This window comes from Choloepus didactylus, chromosome 6 (genome assembly GCF_015220235.1).
Source record: "Choloepus didactylus isolate mChoDid1 chromosome 6, mChoDid1.pri, whole genome shotgun sequence".
Classification (NCBI taxonomy): Eukaryota; Metazoa; Chordata; class Mammalia; order Pilosa; family Megalonychidae; genus Choloepus; species Choloepus didactylus.
The window spans coordinates 99,239,495-99,259,735 of NC_051312.1; the positions used below are offsets into that span (position 1 = coordinate 99,239,495).

Below are 20,241 nucleotides of genomic sequence, written 5' to 3' on the forward strand. Positions count from 1 at the left end.
CATGCCTGCCAAGCTAACAGAGGTTTTTGGATGCCAGTGGCCATCCTTCAGTGAAGGTACTCTATTGTTGATGCCTTACCTTGGACACTTTATGGCCTTAAGGCTATAAAATTGTAACCAAATAACCCCCCTTTATGAAAGCCAATCCGTTTCTGGTATTTTGCAAAATGGCAGCATTAGCAAACAGGAACAGCATCCTTGGCCCCTCTTCCTCTCTCTGGCGTTTACTCATTTATAAAACACCAGGATCTGTTCTTCTATCACTTAATATATTTTGAGTCATCCACCCCTCCATCAGCACTGTCAGAATTTAGCCATTCATCATATGTTTTAAATGGCAGACCCGCATCCTCTCCTAAATCTTATGAAATATTTACCCAATACTGTAGCCAAAGTGAAGTTTTTAAAATGCAAATATGATCATACTTCTTTGCTTAAAATTCTTCAAAGGCTCTCCATTGCTTTCAGGATAAAATTCAAATTACTCAGTATGTTATCTAAGACATCCATGTCCTCAGCACTTTCCCTCTCTCCAGCCTGGTCTCTATTTAAATCCTAGTCTCAACCTGAAGTCCATCTGAACTACTTGCATTTCCTTGAGCATATTACTTTTCCTTGAGTCCTTGGACACTTGCACCTGCTACTCCCTGTCTGAGAGATCTTCTTTTTCCACTCCCTTTTCTATGGTTAGCTTCCTCTCATCTTTCATAAACCAGCTGAGGTTTAATTCCTCAGGGAAGTACTCCATTCTGGGCCAGATAGCCCTAGCACTACGTGGTTCTTCATGGTTTCTGCCTATTTACTTGTCTGTACTCTTTACTAGGATGTAACATTTGATGAAACAGGGACTGTGCCCAGTGCTGACGTTAAGTAAGTACTTGATAAATAAATGTACAAAAGACATTTAAGGGATTCACTGTGTGGCAGGGAGCCATGTATTGGGTAATGTTGCTGTAGCAGAAGAGTCATCAACTTGTCCTTGAATCAATACCATTCCCTCTTATTTTTATGTCATAGTGATATAAAGAACAACATAAAATTCTTGCCCTCAAGGAATTCATAGACCAGTACAAGATGCATATTTTATGCATCATTTAATGTGATAAGTCCTCTACTTGTGTTAATTTAAGAAGGGACATCTTACCCAAGAAAGGAGGTCAAGAAAAGCTTCTTGGAGGAAATGAAACCTGAGCTTAATTTTGAGGGCAGTCTAGCTCAGTGGTGAAGAGCTTAGGTAACAGCAAATGCCGGGCATGGGGCGGAATCTTAGCACCATCCTTTGTGATCTGTGAAAAATGACTTATCTCTGAGTCTTAGTCTCCTAATACGTCAAAAGTAGTTAGCAATATCTACCACACAAGAATATTACTAAATTTGATTAGTTTATTACTGAACTACATTTTATTGGGATTAAATGCAGAAAAAGTATAAGCTGTAATCTCCTATATAGCAAGGACCAAAGCTTCTTCATCATTGGATGTCTAATACCTAGAAAAGTAACTGAAAAAAAAAAAAAAGCTGGTATGAAAGTAGTTCTTGTTAGATGGATATGAATTGTTTGTTGTGAATGGAAGCTATATTTTTAGTAAGTTTCCTCAGTGATTCTGATAAATACCACTTGTGAGAACTACCATGTTTACCCAAAAGAGATGCTAATAACTATATAATTATGTGCAATCTTCTAAACTTTGTATTAACTCATTTAATCACCACAATAGCCCTGTGAGGTAAGTACAAATAATTTAGCCTCATTTTCAGATATGGAAACTGAGACAGAGAGAGGTTAAATATCCTGTTCAAGTTCCTTCAAGCAGCAAATGGTAGAGTCAGGATTCAAATCCAGACTAGGTGTCTCTACTTCATGTTTCCAGTGGTAGAGAGTTCAGCATAATCCATTCATATGCCAAATATTCACTGAGTATTAGATTCCAGATATTCTTAAAGAAAATTGATATAGAACTGATAAAATATTTATAAAAAGAATACCTTTAGTGGGGTAAATAGATGTTAAAGTATAATGTATAAATAATATACATTTCAAATATTGGTAAGTGCAATTAAAAAATAATAAAGCTGTGAGTATTCATTTTCTAGAGATGCTAAAACAATACCCCACAAGCTTGGTGACTTAAAACAACAGATTTATTCTCTCACAATTCTGGAGGACAAAAGCCCCACATCAAGGTACAGGCAAGGCTGCACTCTGTTCAAAGGCTCTAGAGGAGAATCCTTCCTTGCCTCTTACAGTTTCTGGTGGCTCCATAACTCCAGCCTCTGCCTTTGTCTTCAAAGGCTCCCTCCTCTTCTCCCTGTGTCTTCTTTTCTGTCTCTTATAAGGACACTAGTCATTGGATTTAGGGACCACCCAGTTAATCAAGAACAATCTCATCCTGAGAACTTAATTACATCTGCAAAGATGGTTTCTCCAAATAAAGCCTCACTCATAGGTACCAGGGGCAGAATTTTGACATATATTTTGGGGTGTTGCTGTTCAACCCACTATACTGTGTAAGGGGTAAAAGAGCGATGGGAATGCTGACACTAATTTAAACGGGGTGGACAGGGATGATTTTCCTGAGGAGGTGACATTGGAGCAGATATTTAATTTAGCGAAGAACAAGTCATGTAAATATCTGGGGGAAGATTTTTCCAGGCAGATAGAATAGCATATATAAAGACCATGAGATGTGAAAAGCTTGACGTTTTTTGAGGAAGAGCAAAAAGTTCCATGTGGCTAGCGGAAATTTGCAAAGAGTTGATGGTGAGGACATAATGTTGGAGAGATAAGCAGGCATCAATTTTTATGAAGCTTTATAGGTTACGATAACAAGTGTGGACTTTTTGAAATGTATTTACCACCTTTTGGAGGGTTTTAAGAATAAAACTGGTATGATCTGGTTTATGTTTTTTTTTTTTTTTTTTTTCCAAAGATTACTCTGGCTACTCTGAGGAGATCAGACTATAGTGGGACAAAAATACAAGATATTACTACTGGTCCAGATAGGGTATGATATTGTTTTGGTCAAAGATTCAGTAGAGTGGGTGGTAAGATGTAATTGGTTTTTAGATATATTTTTATGGTAGCACCAGTAGGACTTACCTGTGCATGATAAGGGAAAAAGAGAAATCAAGCAAAATTTCTACATTTTTTATCCTGATAATAAGGAAAATGATAGAACAAATTAGCTCAGATATGGAATATAAGGGTAGAAGCAGCTTTGACCCTGAGGAGAGGGAATACAGGAAAATCTACTATGAATATAGTACCAGAGTTCCCAACTGGACAGTTAGCTATACACATCTGGAGCTCAGAGGAAAGGCCATGGCTTCATATTTGGGAATCATCGTTTCAAAGCTCTTATTTAAAGCCATGGGCCTGGATGAGATCATTTAGGCAATGAGAAGAGATTGAGAAGAGGTCTGTACACTGGTTTTCTGTAGTGCCCCAGCATTTAAAGAAGAGTCAGCAAGGAAACTGAGAAAGGACAGCCAATGGGGTGGTGAAAGAACAGGAGTGTGTTTTGTTTCAGAAGAAATTAAAATCTTTCAGAAAGAAGGGAGTGACAACTGCATCGAATGCAGAGAATTGATGTTGGATTTAGCAAGATCGAACCTGTCATTTACTTTGATAGGAATGATTTTATGGTTTCTGTGGGGTTAAAAACATGAAATAGGTTAAAATAAGAAAATGAGGTAATAAAGTGGAATTAATGAAAATAGACAATTTCCATAGATTTTCGGTAAAGTTGAGTAGAAAAATGAGGCAAGAGTAGAAGGGGAACATTGGGTCAAGGAAGAGTTTTTTCTTTTCTTTTCTTTTTTTAGGATGAATGAGAGATATTACATCATGTCTGTATTAAAGTTATCCAGGAAAAATAAAGAGAAAAACTTTTGTTGCAGGAAAGAGAGGAGATAACTGCAGAAGCCAAGTCCTTATATCGACAAGAGGGTATGGAGTCCAGGTAACAAGTAAAGAGTTGGCCTTAGAAAGGAGCAGGGAATATTCCTTCATTGTAATGGGGAGCTATCCATTTAATGGTAGAAAGTGAGATGATTTTCATTTGATTGCTTGGATTTTCTCAAGGACTATCAGAGAATGCCAACAGCTGAGAATGAGGATGAGGAGCAGGGTTTTCGAGACTTGAGAAAATACGATGCTAAATTGCTGTCCCAGAGAATGAGAAAGTGATTTTTCTGAAAAATAAATGATAAAAAGTATAAGAATTGCCAGGAGGTTTTGAAGGTCACTGGAAATCAACAGTGATAAGTTTAAAGTGAGAGGAGTAAACTTATCTCTAGACACATTCAGTTGCTCAGGTGCTAGCAGAGGAGTGAGTAGGAAGGTGTTGATTTAACAAGGTCTGGGGTGTTGCTGGGTGAGCACAAAAAGGGAGAGAGGAAAAAAATAGTTAAAGAGTATATACATGGAGAAATAGAGTGATGGGCCAGGGAATACACTGGATGAAGAGGGAAGTAAAGACATAAGACTATAAAAGGTCTGGAGGTAGGGCTGGAGGAGTGGTGAAATCAATGAAGAGAGGTCTCAGTGTGGTTGAAAAAATTTTGGAGTGGGGGAACTAGAATAAATAAGGAAACAGAGGAGGTGGTTTGGGGGAGAATATGAAGCTGCAAATGGAAATTTTGGAGGGGGTACTGTTAATGGCAATGACAAGGTTCAGAGTATGACCAGGAACTCGAGGACAGGAAGTGAGGGAGGTGAGATGAATAGTTTTGAACCATGAAGCAATTAAGTCTAAGAACCAAGACCACAATAGAACTCACAATTATCTGACTCCTACTGAATGTTCTACTTTACACTTATATTTTTTCACCTATAGAACCAGGGAAACTAAATTGTGTTTTATTTAAGATGCCTATGTGGGGGAGGGGGGTTTGAGAACTGTGTGGTCCCACACAGCCCTGTGCTTAGAAGGGTCCCAAGCTTGATATTGCATGCTGTCACAGTCTCAAAAATCTTAATAATTTTTAAACAAGGGCATCACATTTTCATTTTACACTGCACCCCACAAATTATATAACCCGTCTTGGATATAAGATCAATGATTTAGAAGGAGAAATAAGTTTTTCTTATCCATTTGGGCTAATTTTCCATAAATCTCACTTTTTTTCCATTTAGCATGTCATTAAAATTTTATCAGAGTTTATAATGAAAGTTTAAATAACCCATTTGTCTAACATTTAGCTTTTAATGTAAATTTCCCCTTAAAACCACTCATACTCAATAAAAATTAGGCTGAAAGAAAGAAATTCCCTGACTCAGAAGAGCTAATAATCAGTGAACTCTAAAGGAGACACAAATCTGAGTGTAAATCTAGAGTCTGAATTCATGCTTGAATGATGGCTTAGAAAAATATATTTTCTTGTTGTAAAAGTTCTATGTATGTTGATTATAGAAAGGTTAGGCAATATATATCAACAAAAAGTAGAAAGTAAAAATTGCCCAAAAAACTTTAACTAGGCTTAACTACTTTTAATGTTTCAGTGTATATCCTTCCAGGTTTTATGCTTGTATGTATATTATGTATGTGGAGCTTTATTTTACATATTAGATCATATTTAAATACCATTTTATAACTTTCTTTTTTAACTTAATATTAATATGTAGATAGAACATTTATCCTTGCAATTAAATATCTTTCTAAAATACTATTTTAGTATAATTTAATATAATTTTCTAATATATGGATATGTGATAATGTATTATTAAACACCTGTCTTTTTCCCATCTTCACTATTATAAACAGTATCAATATGAACTTCCTTGTGCATATATTTTTGTACATTATAAACAGAATTTCTGGGTCAAAAACTGTGCACATTTTATAGGCCTTTGATATATATTTCCAAAATCCTGTCTTGGGTTGTACCAATTTCCATGCCCATTCATTGGCACTGAACATTAACATTCAGTTTAAATCTTTGCCAATTAGATAGGCAAAAACAGTTTAGTCCCACTGTTTTTCTTTGTTTATTAATGAGGCTGAGAAGGTTTTCAGATGTGTATTAGCCTTTTACTTTTTGATGAATATCCAGTTAATGCCTTTTGGACATTTCTTTCTAGATAGTCTTTTGACTTTCTCTTATTGTTTTGTAAAATGTCTGTATATTTTAGGGCTGTGTTGCATCTAGTTTCCCTAATTTGTCAAATGTCTTTGCCAAGGCCCTACCAGCATATTTGCAGAGCTCTGCAGGGTCACTGTGTTTTTCTCTATTGGGGTGGTTTTTAAATCCTTCACAATTTTTTTTTTACAATATAAGAAATGTAGAGTACTACTTTTGATAGTATTAACATCACATTAATGAGAATAATTTATAAAATATCTTTAAAACATATGGCAAAACATTAATAATGTAAACATTTTTAAAAAGTACTGTACAAGTTCACTGAATATTTCTGTCTTTCTCATTCATTGCTCCAAATCTCGGCAATAGAATTTACATACTAAACACTCGGGTTATTTGATCTGCTTGTCTCCATGCCCTCTACTGTTTCATTAATATTCTCATTGTGAATCCTGTGGGAAACTTCCAGGTTATAATACACAATTGCATAATTTCACAAGACAAACCACTAGGATTAGAATGTGGAATACAAGATTGGGATTTTGGATTTTTCTTACCCTCTCCAATGTAATTTCTTCAAATTCATATTCGATTTCTGTTCCATTGACCTGTAAATCAGGAAAAAAAAAAAAAAAGAGATCCATCAAATACATATTGAGGGAAGATGGCTGCAGTTTTAAAAAGGCTTAGGGGTTAAGTTTTCATTCTGGCTATGAAAAAAAGCCACACTTTCTTCATGTTTGTGATTAAGTGTTTTCATCAAAGTGAAATAAAACCCAAACATTCTAAAATATATAAGAAGTAAGACTCTAGAAAAAATAATGAGGGATCATTGCATTACTTAGAATTTTGTGATTATATGGGGGTGGGAAATAAACACAAAATATGCATTTTGAGTTTATAAAGAATGAGTCATCAAGGGACAATTTTACAGTTAAAAGGGGATAACCTCTTAATGTTTTTTAAATATTATGAAAGAATGCTAAAATAGGACCTTTTTTTTTTTTTTCAAAAAAATGGTATTGAATGATTACATCAGATAAGAGATGCCTTTTCTTTATTGGAGCAAGCTCAGGTAATTCATCCTCCATTATCCTCTTGTTATATTTATTGGAAAGCCCTGAACCATGTAACCACGGCCATGTAATTCAGTAACAATAAAGAAAAGAGCAATGTAGGTAAGACACATTTGAAGTGTCTAGTAAGAAATCATTTTAACCATCCAATCAATACTTTAATTGATTTGAACTTGGAAAGTAATGCATTTTATATGCAGCCAGGCTACCTATAACACACGCCTTAGATGTGCATATCGAATGTATAAAGAGTTGCTTTAAAATAATACAACAAATATTCAATTGCTATTTTTTATCCACCACAGAATTCTTCTCTGACATGCAAAATCTTTGAGAAAGAAAATTCTCAAATTGGCTTTCTTTTTCCTGATATGGGTCTTGGCATCATTATTAACATTTAGGAATTAGCCAGAAAGTATCATTTTAAACATTTTACAAAACCACGATTTTTGTAGATTCTAACTTCAGTTTATTTTTCCCTCTTTAGAAAAAATTAAACATAGTGCTGGTAGATTGAGAGCTTTATGAGTCAAGAACCAGACAGCCCTGTTGCTTAACATAGAGTGTGGCAAGAAAGAGCTGACGAAGAAAGAAAAGGTGAATTGGGGTGGGGTGGGGGTGGGGAATAAAGGAATGACTGAACAAAGCAATTAATATACTTATCCGATTTTTAAACACAGATTTTGTGAATTCTCTTTCCATAAGGAATGGATGTAGTATCAACTGAAGACATAATTTTAACTATAATCAAAATTATATTTTATATTTATATGTTGAATCATATAAATCATGAAAACTCTTTTAGTTCCCAAGAACGACAATGACAAGGGATTTTACTTTTGTGTATTCACCAGCCAACAAAGAGCATGTTTTTGATTTTCTAATTACATGAGCTAATTGGTGAATCACATTTTACTGTGTTACTACATTATCAAACAGCCCTAAACTAAATTTGATTTTCTGGGCCTCAGCAACTTAATGACTCATAAAAGAGGACTTCATGATGTTAGAAAGCTTTTGCAGATTCATGGAAGCTTTTGTTCATCACATGCAAAAGTAAACTACCTACAAAACTCAAAACCCCTGTATATGTGTGTTCCTGTATTAATGCTTTTTTTTTAAACTTTCTTCAGTTGATAGAGGGAGAACAGAAGGGAAGGCTGAATTACTGTGATATGTTTCATTCTCTCAGTATGGCTCTGTGAAAATTTTATTTGCTTCAGTGCTTCTCTAGAGCAAAGCCATTCACATTATTAAAGTGCTGCAAACTGGGAAGAGAAAAACAACATCAAAGGGAGGAAAACAAGCCTCTGATAAAAAATTTCGAAAGGCTCAGGCTATAAGAAATTTTTAGGAGTACTTTTTAAAAGAGAAGAATATTCTAGTGGCATATATTGCATAGTTGTGGTTTATCAAAATCTTTACTTCACATTTCTGTGATCCCATTATCTGACTCTTAGATCCAAAAGCATTGCATACACACATTCTCATTGGTATTCCAAAATTACCCTGTCAACTGATGAAATATTGCAGGCTTATATTTACTCCATGGGTCCTTAGTTTTCAACCCAAGAAAATAAGTGCATTTGCCTAATTCAATAGTATCTAGCTCTCTTCATTAGAAGAGATAATGCCATTCAGATTGGGATATAACCTTGTTTTTAAAACAAAGCATCCCATGTCTACGTCAGACTTTAGTGAAATTATAAAAGAGTGAATGGTAAACACTGGCTTAGGGGAGGCCATATTTCACCTTTTAATTGACCATTTAAACCATGTGATCACAAAAGCCAGTGTGGGAGTTCAAAAACATTTGAGAGATCCTAGAATCTATTTTCTCATTACTAAGGTAGTCTATGTTCTCCCTAAGCACCCATAAGTCCTACAAACTCCATAAGGAGTTTGGGGAGAGAGTATAATAGAAAGAAGAACCAAGAGTACTTCCATTTTAATCAGAAATATATAAGACAGGGCTGTGACAATTTTAAAAATGTAATGCCTTTTCAAATCAGTACAATATTCACTAAATATTTTTTCATATTTATTTAAAGGAATGGTTAGTTATTGAGGGTGAAGAATAAGCAATGGCATCAGTAACTCACCCCTGGCACTAATTTTGTGTGTCCACAGTCAGCAGTGTTGCTAATGGCTCCCATCATTTTCTGGGGGAGCCTATGACAATCCACTGCACTGCTGTCTGACCCTGCCATGGTGGTAGTCTTATTCTACTCCCAATCCATTACAAACATGTGGCTTTCAATTCACAAAGTTCTCTTCCTGAAAAAAGTTCTGGAAACTATATTTTTTTGACACTTCCTGATATGTAAGCACCTGGTAATATTTCATGCTCCTGATAGTTTGGGTTTGGACAGCTGCATGGTTCGGATTCCCATTGTCCCAGCTCTGGCCCCGACCATCACTTACAGGCACCTCTCCACCTTGATGACTAAGTGTCATTTTTGTAGAGACAGAGTATCGATAAAGTAGATTAAATTTCCTAGTTTTGATAAATCTGTTTTTCTTCAAATACTTGATTTTTCTGAGTCCAATGGCTCTGCCATGACAGCTGGTAGTTTTCTATGGTGGCCAGAAAATCAAACTGATGCCACACATTGTCATCCTCTGTTCTGGGCATGTAGCCTTCCTGGCACTGAATGGCAGTTAATTTAAGAGAGTGACCCCTACCCCACTCAAATTCAAACATGGTATTTAAATTTCTAATTTCATAAACTTTGAATGCTTTACATGTTTTTCTTCTTTCAGACAGCCTTTAGTTAATTTCACTGCCTTTTTTTTTTTCTGTGCTACAGTAACCACCTGCTAGATGATGATATAATTTGATTTTGAGATGCATTTTGTCTCCCGAAAAGAGGCTTTTCATGAATAACACATGGACTATTCCACATTAATGTTCTTTAACTGGAATCTTAAATACTGTTTTGTCTGATTTTTTTGTTGTTGTTGTTCGTTGGCTATATTTGGCTATATTTGAAGCTAGTAGCATATTAAACTCTGGGTTAAGTGAATTTTTATACAACCCCATATTATTGCATATTATAACAAAGTGTCAAAATGGGGATATCAAAGCATTGGCTTCTTTAGACTAAACACATTTCAACCCAATGAACAATTACTAAGTATGTACAATGTGCCAAGCTCTGTGACAGGTACTGATAAAAATTTTTTGAAGATGTGATCCATATTCTCAAGAAACATACAGTCTTTAAAGAGACTCCAAATGCAAACATTAATGCTGACAGAAGTGTGATATAATATACAAAATACAGAAGTGAATTAGAGCCATAGCCCTGCTGTTACCACTTGGAAGGTCTGTGCAGATCTATTTTTTATTTGTTGTGTATATATATTCAATTCCTTGGTATATAGAATATGAAAGATGGTGTACTAATTCTGCCCCTTATGATAAGTCATTATGATATAGCAAACAAGACATATGTTTATATGGTTTTAGCATATAAAGCTGCCATCGGACTTTTGGAGAAGTGTGATGAGGATGGGAGATCAGGGAGAGCCTCTGGTTTCCACAGTATCTTGCCACTCTCACAGCAAGGTAGGACCATGTCATCTGTATCCATTCATCTGTAGCTGCAGCATATAGCGTGGTGCCTGGTACACAGACGTACAACAGCCATGTGAATGAGTAAATATATGAATCATTGAATCAATCAATAAATGAGATTTGTTTGGTGGGTAAAATCTGACATTCTCAAAGGAGACCCTGGTTGCTAATGGGGATATAATTCCCACAGGCCTTTTGGCATTCCCAGCTTAGATGCCCTTACCTCCAAGTTCAGGAGTTCTCAGGAGCCCTGGCTGTACAGGATCATACCATTATCAAGTGTCTGCAGACACGCAGACACACACACACACACACACACACACACACACACAATTGCATTCATTTTCCTTAGTACCCTTCCTCCTATTTGAGGAACTTTCCAGCATATACATTATGAGGCTTTACTGCCTGTTACACTTGAGTAGCCTAGGTTCCAGAGTAAAACAAAAAACAAAAAACATAGATTTGAATCCCAGTTCCAACATTTCTGAGGCATGTGAATGCTGTGAATTTTCTTCCTCTCTCAAAGCCTCAATTTACTTATGCATAGAATGGTACTAATAATAGTGGTCTTTGTGAGGCTTAGATTAGATAATCAATGTGAAATAACTTAGCACACATCTTAACTGCTGTCTGCCACATAGTAGGTCTTCAATAGTGTGAGCTATTATTATTAGTTATGGATAACAAAATTGTGAGGGCCACCAGATTTATTTGATCAAATATTGAAAATTTGCTAATCTTGCTAACAACATAAAATATTGCTGAGTAAGCAAAAGAACACTTTTTCTTCTGCAAAATGCACTGAAAACCTTTCCTAATCCAAACATCTCTTTCCTGAACCCTCTAAGATTCACTGCTTTGGGGTCACATATCATTTTGGCTTTCTCTCCCAAATCAGGAGGTCAATGTGGCCTTCACTCAGAATCTTACCTCACAACCTTTCTATCCACTCACTCTTGCAATTTAACTTTTTTTTAAAGATGAATTTTATTGCATCTTTAAAATCACAAACAGGTCTGGCATCTTGTTGTTTCCTTTGCTGCACAACTCTTAGATCTTATTCATCAGCCTGCTGAACTGTTCCTTTTTCAGAGACATACATACCATCCAAAAATTTTCTTATATCCTTGTTTTTAACTATTGTTGCTTGCTGAATCAAAGCAGCTCAATTTTATACAAGTTCAATGTCATTTCCTGCAAGAATTAACTTATCTTTCTGGGCTTTAGATACTGAACAGGTAATACCTGGCCTCATCCAAACCCTGCGGATATATTTTTCACCCAAGCAATTTCAGATTTCAACCAGAGACCCACTGTCCTGAATAACAACGTTGATGTGGAAGTGAGCACACACAGACCTCATCTTGTAACGGAAGCCCAGTGTAATACCATTGATCATGTTCTGTACATGACTACAGATAGTGCCAACTGTAGCCAGCTCTTTTCTATTTCCCCACCATTTGTCAACCTGAAGCCTCTTCTTTTTCTTCCCAAGTAGGATGAGTTGACATCGATATGATTGAAGTCCCTCTGCAGGGTTCCTTGGGGGCCCTTCACAATAACTGTGCGTCCCTTCAGCATGATGTTGACATTTCCTGGAATGTCGACAGTTTGGTTGCCAAGAATGGTCCTCATTCTCCCAGTAGATGTGGCAAAAAGAGCTACAATTTAATTTTTAACATACTCTTGCTCAGTTTTGGCCATTATGTTGCTGTTATTGCCTAGCACTCATTTTCCTAATGTTTCTTTCATTCCATTCCCAACATTCCTTACCTTCATAAGGCCTATTTGGTATCTTATCATCTTTCCATACCTGTAGTTTCTGGAACCATGCCTTGTTTATAGTAGAGCTCCAGAGAACTCCAAAAAATCAGAGAGTTGACATCTAACACTTCTCCATCTTTAAGTAACCATAGGCACTCCCTAATAACTGCTATCTTTTCCTAAGAAATATGTCTTGAATTAATCCCTTTTAGCTTTTTTTACATGTATGCATTGGTAATTTATAATTTAAATACTGATTAATGAATTAAAACATTAATCTAACATTTATTAAGCACCATGTGCTAGGTACACGATAAACCCTAGAGATACAAAGATGGTTGAGATATAGTTCCTGCTCACAAGGTACTCAGTCTAGTAGAGGGAGACCAATAAATGGAAGCATGTGCCCAAGTGATACAGGGGCTGTGACAGATGCTGAAGAATGTAGAGGGTGAGAGGTTACATAGAGGGGGGAACAGGCAGTTGCACATGGAGGGTGTCAGAAAAGGCTCCACAGAGGAGGTGGCATGAGCTGAATGTGTTCATAGGCATCAGGTTGGGTGGGGAGAGAGACAGGCCTATCAAACCAGACAAAGCAACAATAACCACTTCAGAATGCTCTCCTGTTGAGAGCATTGGCCTTAGAGCCAGAAGACCTGTATCACAGTCTTGATTCTATGAGTAACATGCTGGATAACCTAGGGAAGGTCATGTTTTAATTTTCTTATACAGACAGATGATGTCTGAGGTCCCTCCCAGCTCTGACATTCTAGTTTAAGGGCTTTACTCCCCATCTACTGCTTAAATCATATTTTATTTTTTCTATCACTTTGATCAAGGTGCACCTGACCAGACTTTATTGTGGATTTTTCTATTACTCTCTGGTGTTCCAAAGATCCCAACCAGCAAACTGTAATCCTACCAACTCATAGCTCTCCACCCTCCTCAGTATATCCCTCTCTGTCCTGTCCTTCCTCCTTCATCTATAAGGTTCTCCAGCAGGGAAGAAATTAACTGGCAGTATCATCTACTTTCCTTGACTCCATTCAAGGACATTAGCTTCCCAATTTCTATTCCTCAAAGATCTCAAGGCTTCTGCAGGAAATAAAAAGCCTTTTATCCCTTTTAAAAAAGAAAATAAAAGGTAAGGCAGTATTGCTGTACCTCTATTCAAAAGAAAGAACAACTAGAGAAGATTGCTCATTATTCTAATCTTTTTTTTAATCACTTTAAACGTCTCTATTGAATGGATAAAAAACAATAAAAAAATGAAAGTCAATAAAAAAATGAGTCAATCTACCAGCATCATTAAACAAATCCTGGAGGTCTGCGTGCACACAACTGAACTGTCCATCACCTTTTTAAATTAAGGTCCCCTTTTTTGTTCTCTCTCCACTGCCTTAAGATGTGCCCTCTCTTCATGTTGAGGGGCATTATCACACAGAAATTAAAAGCCTGTGTTTAAAAGTCAGGAAATATTCTGGAATCATAAGAACTGCGTTCCAATACCAGTTATGTCACTTATAAGCTGTTCATCTTTGTTTTCTATTGTACACATTTGTGTGTCAGGATTGTTCATTTAAATGCTTAGTAGTAAACAGATTTTCTCTTTAAGTTTTGTAGAGCACCTGTTTTAATCTAAGGCATGTATCTGGTTATTTTATGAATAGTACTCAGTTATAATGGGAATGGTTTTAAAATATACAGTTTTATGAGAAGCTAATCACAGTATTTTTTATTTTTAATAAACACACAAGTATAGAAACAATTATTGATATTCTTGGATAAGATTCTAATTTTGGTAACAGCATATACCCATTATTCACCCATATGTGTCAGTAACTATGATTTCAAGTTAAAACTTCTAATCTTAATTAAACTTCCAAGCTCAGTGAACTGATAAATCATAGCTTCCACAAAATAGAGAAAAAGTTAATCAGCACCCTATAATCTGTTCCATTCCTGAACAATTTTCTTTTGTTTTTTTTTTTCATTTTTTTCTACCTTTTTATTAAGCACTTATACACATAATACTTTTGATCTAGACAAGTGATAATAGACTTAATAATTACTATGCATTTTTCTACTTAATTAGAAACCTTTTTTTTTTTTCTAAATTCAGTAGCTTGTTATCTGTAAAACTGTGATAAAACTTTCACAATATTTCTGTCAGGGGAAATCAAGGAAAATGGCTTAGCGGCTGTGTGTGGGGGGGGTGTGGGTGTGTGTGTGTGAGAAAGACATTTTATATATAGCAAGTTGGCTTGATTAAAGGCTTCTGTAACGAAGGAAAAACATAGACATAGAAGTGAATTTGCCTCAGATGTGGAAATGGCACATTTTTATCCCAAGCTTTGTCCCCTTACTTTGCACTATGTGCTGGATGGTGGGATAACAGGCAGTTTCAGTGCATTCCGTTGGCCCAAGCCTGATGCAGGCTGTATTATTCTTCGGTTTCACTATTCCATGAGTTTAAGCCTGCCCTCTGAAAGCCATATATTACGTTAAGAACATAACCAATCAATGGTTTTAAATATCTTTATGATATACAAGGTTTTTGTTCCACCAAGCCCCCTCCCTAACCTCACTACCCCCATATACAAACCATTTGGTCAGTTGAAGTAAAGAGTCGAAGAGAATAAAGAGCTCCAAGTACATAGCCAAAAGACTTAAGAGAAACAAAACCAAAGTGAGTGGTGAAGAATTAGGCAAAAATTCACAAATATGATGATGTAAGCAGATGGCCAAGAATATTTTCTCTTTTACTTGGATACAATATAACTACATATAGCATGAAGCAGAATATCAATTGTTTTCAACTTCATCACTGGCTCTCCACCACCTGAAACTCCTCTGTCCTATCACCTAGTACACATCTTTGGTCTCCTCTCTTCTGCTCTGTCTCCTTGTTTTAGGTCAATTCTTTTCCTCCTGCCAGCTATGCACATGCATCAAGGTTTGCCCCTTATTGTTCTTTGATCTTTACCTAAGTTTTCATCTGCTCACCCAGCTTTATGTTTCTAAGGAAACACATTACTGTTACGTAGGTCTCAATAGGACTTAAGTAGAACTGAACATTTTTTCAGTTTCTTCCAGTCTATATTTCTGCTAAGGGAATCCTATTTTTCATGTAGATTCTTTACATTTATTATCGATACTTATCAACCCTATTTCAAGCCTTATTTATCACTTATTGAATATCATGGGTATAATTTCCTAAAAATATTTCTGCCTTCATTGTTTTTCAATATCAATTGATTCTTCCCGTTCTTTGAGATTTACCTCCCTGAAGAGCAATGTTTTTATTAGGTAATTTCACTACTTAAATCACTTTAAATCATTTTTCTTCATCCCTAAAGAACATTCCAGATCATCCATCAGCTGTCCCCAACCTACAGTTCCAGCCACATAATCTGCTTCTTATATCCAAAAATCTTGTCTAGCCAAGTAATTACGCTGAATTTATGTACATAAAGTACCTTCCCCCCTTTGGTGTCTTTACTATTGCCATACACTCTGGCCTAAATATCTTTACTCAATCTATACTTATCAAAATCCTAATTCATTTAGAAAAATATCCTTGAATGCCTAGAATTTCTCAGACATTACATTAGGTCCTAGGGATATAGCAGCAAACAAAACAAAGCCCCTGCCCTTGTGGAGCTGGATTCTATTGGAGGGACAGCAGAATCTTCCATTACTGTTAGCAAAGACTCTCTCTTCAAAAAATCAAAAAGCTTCTTCTTATTAACCCACTGAAAATCATCATTCTGCTCTTTATAATCTCAATAAAAATGCTAATAAGAATTATTACTACCACTCCTGCTGCTATTGCTGCTGCTGCTACTACTACTGGTCCTTGCTAAGTATCTACCACATGCCAGGTACTTCCTTATGCTCATCCAATACCTGCAATAATCCTGGGAGCTATACATTTTAAAGCTAATTTTAATATTGAGGAAACTGAGTTTCTAAGTTAGGCAACACTGCAAGCTTACACAGCCACAGACAACATGAAACTAAGATTATCTTGCTCAATAAAAATTTTTTGAACAAATGAATAAATTAATAAGCAAGTGCCTAAAAGGAAGGAGGAAAGAAGGGAAGGATTTGATGTTTGAATCAAGGAAAGTCTGAAGTTAAAGCCCTTATTTTACTCCCTGGTCACACACAGTAACTCTTACTATACTGTGGTCTTCTTTGTGGTCCAGTTCCTTGGATTGTGCTTTATCTTCCCTGATATTGTCCACATGTTCAGATCAGGTACTATGTACTAAATGTTTGCTACTCTTGTGGCATGTACCATAATTATTGGCCTATAGTAGTCATTTCCTAGTCATTAGAGAAATAAATCAGTTGAACTTTATTTTAAGGGCTTCTTACGTGCTATCAATTTTTACAAGTCCCTTTGTATTCGAAAGTCCTACCCTCCATTGTCAGTTTCCAAAGGAGGGGACTGCCTTGATTTTTCTCTAATCATTTTACTTCAAACCTTGCTAACAATAGGCTGTCTCCCTTTTCATCTCAATATAGGTCACCATTCCAGCAGCCATCAAGCTGAATCCATCAATCAACAAATATTTATTGAGTGACTATCCCCACTTTCTTTGCTAGTACATTTGATTTCTTTTCATCTCATTTTAAAAGCATCCACTATCTTCATAATCTTAGAAAAGATCTATAGAGCCACATCTCTTGCTAATTCATTTGTTATTTCATCAAGATTACATGAAGATTTTTAAGTTCTGATTCTGGAAAAATGCTTTAGGAAGCTTATTACAAAAAAAGTCAGATTGATCTTCCTTGATCAGATATTAAGGGAAAGCATTCTCTTGTTTTATTTTATTTCTTCTTTCTCAAAGCACCTTAGGATCATAAAAGGGAGCTTACTCTTAATGATGCATCTGTTCCTCCCCATATAGTTAATAAAAAATAGAAATTGCAAGGTATCAGGTTGTCCACGTGTGACTTTTTTAGATTACCCTAACAGTATTACTCATTTACATACTACTTTTCACATACATGATTGCATCTGACCCTTATAAAAATCCTATGGGGGTAGATGTTACTATTATCTTTATTTTATAGATGAGTAGATTTACCCAAGTTTTTGAGCTAGTAAATGTTGATGTTTTGAAACTATCAATCTGGGTTTTTTTTTAAGTACATTATGTTGCACATGTCTAAAAGTGAGTGATAATACATGATTGAATAGTGAAATTGATGAATTTTGACTGTTCTTGGCTTACAAAATGGCAATGTCCTATGGTTCCACTTGAGTATAATAACAATTTGGCACAGTGGTTAGGAGCTGGGATTCTGGAGTTGGACTATTTGGGTTTGCAACCCTGATTCTCCTATTCTCTAGCTATAGAACTTTGGGTGAGTTACTTAACCTTCTTGAACCTTGTTGAACCTATTTATCAAGTGGGTGTGAATCATAACCCATGTGAAGACATGTCCAAGTCTAAATCCCAGGTCCTGTTGTGTGAACTCATTTGTAAATAGGATCTTTGAAGATCACATTAAGGTGCATCAACACTGAATCAGGATGGACCTTAATCCAATATGACTGGAGTCCTTAGAAGCAGAGGAAATCTGGATACAGAATAGGAGTGAGAAGACAGCTGAAGCTGTCAACATCTCACAGCAGGGTACTCTGGGCTATGAAGAGATGAAACAATCCCCTCCATCTTTGGACATTCTCTTGCCCAGTCCTCATATTATGGCTTTTTTTTAAGTGTTCTGTTGCAGTGCCAACTACGAAGCTGACAACATTAGCTTCAACTCATGCATGGTTAAACACAGGAGGTGCAGCCGTTTTATTTTTTTAATATCATTTTAGAACAGGAACACCCCCCCACCAAAAAAAAAGAGGTAAACCTAGCATAAATCCTCAGTTACATTACATTAAATTAACTACATGAACACCTTACGTATGGTAAATAAACATTAATCAGACAGCAAATCTTCAGTGGAAACCCACAGAGATGGATAGAAGGCAGTTGGTGGGACAGGGAGAAGAAGAGAAGAAAGGAAATTAAAAATCATACTTTTACCATACTATCTCTTTTCTTAATGGTCCTCCACCTAGGATGTCCTTGTTTCCATGTTTGCCTTGTGTAGTTCCTACTTATCCTTCAAAATCCTGTGTGGAACATTGAGGACTGGTGGTTTGATGTGCCGAGCCCTCTGTCACAGGACTTGTCCTTATGAAGCTCGTTACTGCAAAGGAGAGGCTAAACTTGCTTATAATTGTGACTAAGGGTCTCCCCCTGAGTACCTCTTTGTTGCTCAGATGTGGCCCCTCTCTCTCTAGCTAAGCCAACTCTGCAGGTGAACTCACTGCCCTCCCCACTACATGGGAGCTGACTCTCAGGGGTGTAAATCTCCCTGGAAACGTGGGATATGACTCCCGGGGATGAACCTGGACCTGACATTATGGGATTGAGAACATCTTCTTGACCAAAAGGGGGATGCAAAATGAAATGAAATAGTTTCAGTGGCTGAGAGATTCCAAATGGAGTAGAGAGGTCACTCTGGTGGGCAGTCTTAAGCACTATACAGCTAACCCTTTTTAGGTTTTAATGCATTGGACTAGCTAGAAGTAAATACCTGAAACTATCAAACTGCAACCCAGTAGCCTTGACTCTTGAAGATGATTGTATAGCAATGTAGCTTACAAGAGGATAACAGTGTGATTGTGAAAGTCTTGTGGATCACACTCCCTTTATCCAGTGTATGGATGGATGAAAAGAAAAAATGGGGACAAACAACTAAATGAAAACTAGGGTGAGGGGGTGATTTGGGTGTTCTTTACTTTTATTTTTTATTCTTATTTTCACTTTTTCTGGTACAAGGAAAATGTTCAAAAAATAGATTGGGGTGATGAATGCACAAGTATATGATGACACTGTGAACAACTGATTGTATACTTTGGATGACAGTATGGTATGTGAATATATCTCAATAAAATGGAATTAAAAAAAATTCTATGTGGCATCTCTTCCAAAATACCTTCCATGATTCAATTCTCCTTCCATCTATCTACTACCACCACAAATCCTGCCTTTTTTTCCCCTCGCCCACCTACAAATACCTGTACACAGTTTGAAACTGTTATGTACCCCAGAAAATGCTGTGTTCTTTTAATCCATCCCTGTGGGTAAAGACCTACTGGGTGGGACCTTTTTCTTGGGTTGTTTCCATGGAGATGTGACCCACCCAATTCATATCCTTTGTGAGAGGATGAAAGACAGTAAAAGCTGAGAGAGCTTAGAGAAAAAACACCCCGAGATATTTGGAGACAACCACTGAAACAAGAACCAGTAGAGAAGGACCAGCAGATGTTGCCACGTGCCTTCCTCTTGTGACAGAGGAACCTCAGATGTAAGCAGCATTTCCTCCAAGAAGGTATCTTCCTCTTGATACCTTAATTTGGACATTTTCATGGACTTAGAACTGCAAATTTATACCCTAATAAAGCCCCACTGAAAAAAGCCAATCTATTTCTTCTATTCCAGCAGCTTTAGCAAACAGAAACACACACATACATACACGTGACAGCTATGCTAATGCCAGTTGTCTGTGCTTCTAGAGCACCTGTGTAGATTTTTAATGTTTACGTATATACATAATATATTAGCTACCATTTCAGTCTTTGGATTCAAACAGACATGGGAGCTAATCCTAAATTGGCCAATTACAAGCTTTGCTAACTTTTACAGAAGTTAA

General features: G+C 36.4%; 1 protein-coding gene and 1 pseudogene across 16 annotated transcripts in view; both read right to left on the reverse strand.

The window, feature by feature from the left end:
* Nucleotides 1–20,241, reverse strand: part of DLG2 (discs large MAGUK scaffold protein 2) — a 2,332,374-nt gene that overhangs the window by 675,652 nt on the left and 1,636,481 nt on the right. For all 16 annotated transcript variants that reach the window (XM_037840899.1, XM_037840898.1, XM_037840904.1 and 13 more), the window contains one exon: nt 6,642–6,692. In XM_037840899.1, coding sequence (XP_037696827.1) covers nt 6,642–6,692 — 51 coding nt within the window. The remainder of the gene's footprint in view (nt 1–6,641; nt 6,693–20,241) is intronic.
* On the reverse strand, nt 11,779–12,378 carry LOC119538147 (annotated as a pseudogene).